This window comes from Notothenia rossii (assembly GCF_949606895.1).
Source record: "Notothenia rossii genome assembly, contig: scaffold_77, whole genome shotgun sequence".
NCBI classification, from domain to species: Eukaryota; Metazoa; Chordata; class Actinopteri; order Perciformes; family Nototheniidae; genus Notothenia; species Notothenia rossii.
The window spans coordinates 251469-255840 of record NW_027639515.1 but is presented as its reverse complement, the minus strand read 5'-3'; the positions used below and the strand labels follow the sequence as shown (position 1 = coordinate 255840).

At 47.3% G+C, this 4372-nt stretch overlaps 1 protein-coding gene across 1 annotated transcript; it reads left to right on the top strand.

Annotated features, from left to right (window-relative positions):
* Nucleotides 1–1949: 1949 nt before the first annotated feature.
* On the top strand, nt 1950–3592 carry LOC307027731 (melanopsin-like; the record flags this gene model as incomplete). The annotated part of the gene is made up of 2 exons (XM_079696032.1): nt 1950–1979; nt 2654–3592. Coding segments are annotated over 2 exons (465 nt in total), but the record flags the coding sequence as incomplete, so codon positions are not given.
* Nucleotides 3593–4372: the final 780 nt, after the last annotated feature.

Genomic DNA, 4372 nt, shown 5'->3' with positions numbered 1-4372 from the left:
GAGAGTGAACATAGAGGGGGACGTCTCTATAGAGAGTGAACATAGAGGGACGTCTCTATAGAGAGTGAACATAGAGGGATGTCTCTATAGAGAGTGACATCGATGGGGACGTCTCTATAGAGAGTGGACATCGAGGGGGACGTCTCTATAGAGAGTGAACATAGAGGGGGACGTCTCTATAGTGAGTGAACATCGAGGGGGACGTCTCTATAGAGAGTGAACATCGAGGGGGACGTCACTATAGTGAGTGAACATTGAGGGGGACGTCTCTATAGAAAGTGAACATCGAGGGGGACGTCTCTATAGTGAGTGAACATAGAGGGGGACGTCTCTATAGAGAGTGAACATAGAGGGGGACGTCTCTATAGAGAGTGAACATCGAGGGGGACGTCTCTATAGAGAGTGAACATAGAGGGACGTCTCTATAGAGAGTGAACATAGAGGGACGTCTCTATAGAGAGTGAACATAGAGGGACGTCTCTATAGAGAGTGAACATAGAGGGGGACGTCTCTATAGAGAGTGAACATAGAGGGACGTCTCTATAGAGAGTGAACATAGAGGGACGTCACTATAGTGAGTGAACATTGAGGGGGACGTCTCTATAGAGAGTGAACATAGAGGGGGACGTCTCTATAGAGAGTGAACATCGAGGGGGACGTCTCTATAGAGAGTGAACATAGAGGGACGTCTCTATAGAGAGTGAACATAGAGGGACGTCTCTATAGAGAGTGAACATAGAGGGACGTCTCTATAGAGAGTGAACATAGAGGGGGACGTCTCTATAGAGAGTGAACATAGAGGGACGTCTCTATAGAGAGTGAACATAGAGGGACGTCACTATAGTGAGTGAACATCGAGGGGGACGTCTCTATAGAGAGTGAACATAGAGGGATGTCTCTATAGAGAGTGAACATAGAGGGACGTCTGTATAGAGAGTGAACATAGAAGGACGTCTCTATAGAGAGTGAACATAGAGGGACGTCTGTATAGAGAGTGAACATAGAGGGACGTCTCTATAGAGAGTGAACATAGAGGGACGTCTGTATAGAGAGTGAACATAGAAGGACGTCTCTATAGAGAGTGAACATAGAGGGGGACGTCTCTATCGAGAGTGAACATCGAGGGGGACGTCTCTATAGAGAGTGAACATAGAGGGACGTCTCTATAGAGAGTGAACATAGAGGGGGACGTCTCTATAGAGAGTGAACATAGAGGGACGTCTCTATAGAGAGTGAACATAGAGGGGGACGTCTCTATAGAGAGTGAACATAGAGGGACGTCTCTATAGAGAGTGAACATAGAGGGACGTCTGTATAGAGAGTGAACATAGAGGGACGTCTGTATAGAGAGTGAACATAGAAGGACGTCTCTATCGAGAGTGAACATCGAGGGGGACGTCTCTATAGAGAGTGAACATAGAGGGACGTCTCTATAGAGAGTGAACATAGAGGGACGTCTGTATAGAGAGTGAACATAGAAGGACGTCTCTATCGAGAGTGAACATCGAGGGGGACGTCTCTATAGAGAGTGAACATAGAGGGACGTCTCTATAGAGAGTGAACATAGAGGGGGACGTCTCTATAGAGAGTGAAAATAGAGGGACGTCTCTATAGAGAGTGAACATAGAGGGGGACGTCACTATAGTGAGTGAACATCAAGGGGGACGTCTCTATAGTGAGTGAACATCGAGGGGGACGTCTCTATAGTGAGTGAACATAGAGGGGGACGTCTCTATAGAGAGTGAACATCGAGGGGGACGTCTCTATAGAGAGTGAACATAGAGGGACGTCTCTATAGAGAGTGAACATAGAGGGACGTCTCTATAGAGAGTGGACATCGAGGGGGACGTCTCTATAGAGAGTGAACATAGAGGGGGACGTCTCTATAGTGAGTGAACATAGAGGGACGTCTCTATAGAGAGTGAACATCGAGGGGGACGTCTCTATAGAGAGTGAACATCGAGGGGGACGTCACTATAGTGAGTGAACATCGAGGGGGACGTCTCTATAGAGAGTGAACATCGAGGGGGACGTCTCTATAGTGAGTGAACATAGAGGGACGTCTCTATAGAGAGTGAACATCGATGGGGACGTCTCTATAGAGAGTGGACATCGAGGGGGACGTCTCTATAGAGAGTGAACATTGAGGGGGACGTCTCTATAGAGAGTGAACATAGAGAGGGACGTCACTATAGAGAGTGAACATTGAGAGGGACGTCACTATAGAGAGTGAACATAGAGAGGGACGTCACTATAGAGAGTGAACATTGAGAGGGACGTCACTATAGAGAGTGAACATCACCCCAATTCTGGCCTCACTGCACTGGCTTCCAGTTCGGTTCAGAATTGATTTTAAAATCCTTTTATTTGTTTTCAAGCCCTAAATTGGCTGGCTCTAGCTTATCCGGGAATACTGTGTGTGTGTGTCAGTCTGTCTCTGAAGCCTCTGATTGGCTCCTAGGTCTGTATGTATGTGTGTGTGTGTGTGTGTGTGTGTGTGTGTCAGTCTGTCTCTGAAGCCTCTGATTGGCTCCTAGGTCTGTATGTATGTGTGTGTGTGTGTGTGTGTGTGTGTGTGTGTGTGTGTGTGTGTGTGTGTGTGTGTGTGTGTGCATGCGTCAGTCTGTCTCTGACCCCTCTGATTGTCCCCCAGGTATCCATAGTGATCTGTACAGCGTTCATCCTAGCGTGGTCTCCGTACGCTGTGGTGTCCATCTGCTCGGCGTCCGGCCTCCTCGTCCCAGACCTCACGAGCATCTTCACTCGCCTGTTCGCCAAGTCGGCCAGCTTCTACAACCCTCTGATCTACTTCGGCCTGAGCTCTCAGTTCAGACGGGACGTGAAGGCGCTGCTGCCCTGCGTCCGGAGGGGGGGGGGCGGGGCTAGGCTGCGGGGGGGGGGCGGGGCTAGGATGCGAGGCGGGGGCGGGGCTAGGCTGCGCCGGTTCAAGCCCCCCCCCCGCAGGAAGTATTCACCCCCGACACCTGAACCACCCTGGACCCCCCCACCGGCCAATCAGGAAGTCTTCTTCATCGACATGCCCCGCCCCTCGGAAGCCGACCCCGAGTTTCAATGTGACCGACTGTAAGCCCCGCCCCTTCCTGTCCACCGTGATGTGACCCACTGCAAGCCCCGCCCCTCCCTGTCCACCATGATGTGACCCACTGCAAGCCCCGCCCCTTCCTGTCCACCGCGGGACCTTATCTCAGAAGCAATGCACACTTTATTCTGAAAGAGACAGACCTTTATTCTGAAAGACGCAGACCTTTATTCTGAAAGTCATAATTTTATAAGAGCGACTGAAGAGGTCTGTTTCTGTGAAAGTATAAATACTATTGTTGACAGTTTTTGGACTTGTTTCTCCTCCTGCTCTTTTGCAGCATCTGATCCATCAGTTGCTATGGCAACAAGAGACGATGGCATAACAGAAACAGCTGTTTTGCCTCCACTGTGATGTCATCGCTGACGGTGTCTGTGATTGGTTGGTCTGATGTGACTATCCATGTTCATGATGATGCCCGTCTCGTTTCCAATCTATTAAAATGATCTTTTAATGTTTTCAACAACATGATTAAACATGAACACACTGTCACTAACCCGTGTGTGTGTGTGTGTGTGTGTGTGTGTGTGTGTGTGTGTCAGAAGTTATGAGAGCTACTGATTTAGAGTCTGAAGTTATGAGAGCTACTGATTTAGAGTCTGAAGTTATGAGAGCTACTGATTTAGAGTCTGAAGTTATGAGAGCCACTGATTTAGAGTCTGAAGTTATGAGAGCTACTGATTTAGAGTCTGAAGTTATGAGAGCTACTGATTTAGAGTCTGAAGTTATGAGAGCTACTGATTTAGAGTCTGAAGTTATGAGAGCTACTGATTTAGAGTCTGAAGTTATGAAAGCTACTGATTTAGAGTCTGAAGTTATGAGAGCTACTGATTTAGAGTCTGAAGTTATGAGAGCCACTGATTTAGAGTCTGAAGTTATGAGAGCTACTGATTTAGAGTCTGAAGTTATGAAAGCTACTGATTTAGAGTCTGAAGTTATGAAAGCTACTGATTTAGAGTCTGAAGTTATGAGAGCCACTGATTTAGAGTCTGAAGTTATGAGAGCTACTGATTTAGAGTCTGAAGTTATGAGAGCTACTGATTTAGAGTCTGAAGTTATGAGAGCTACTGATTTAGAGTCTGAAGTTATGAGAGCTACTGATTTAGAGTCTGAAGTTATGAGAGCCACTGATTTAGAGTCTGAAGTTATGAGAGCTACTGATTTAGAGTCTGAAGTTATGAGAGCTACTGATTTAGAGTCTGAAGTTATGAGAGCTACTGATTTAGAGTCTGAAGTTATGAGAGCTACTGATTTAGAGTCTGAAGTTATGAG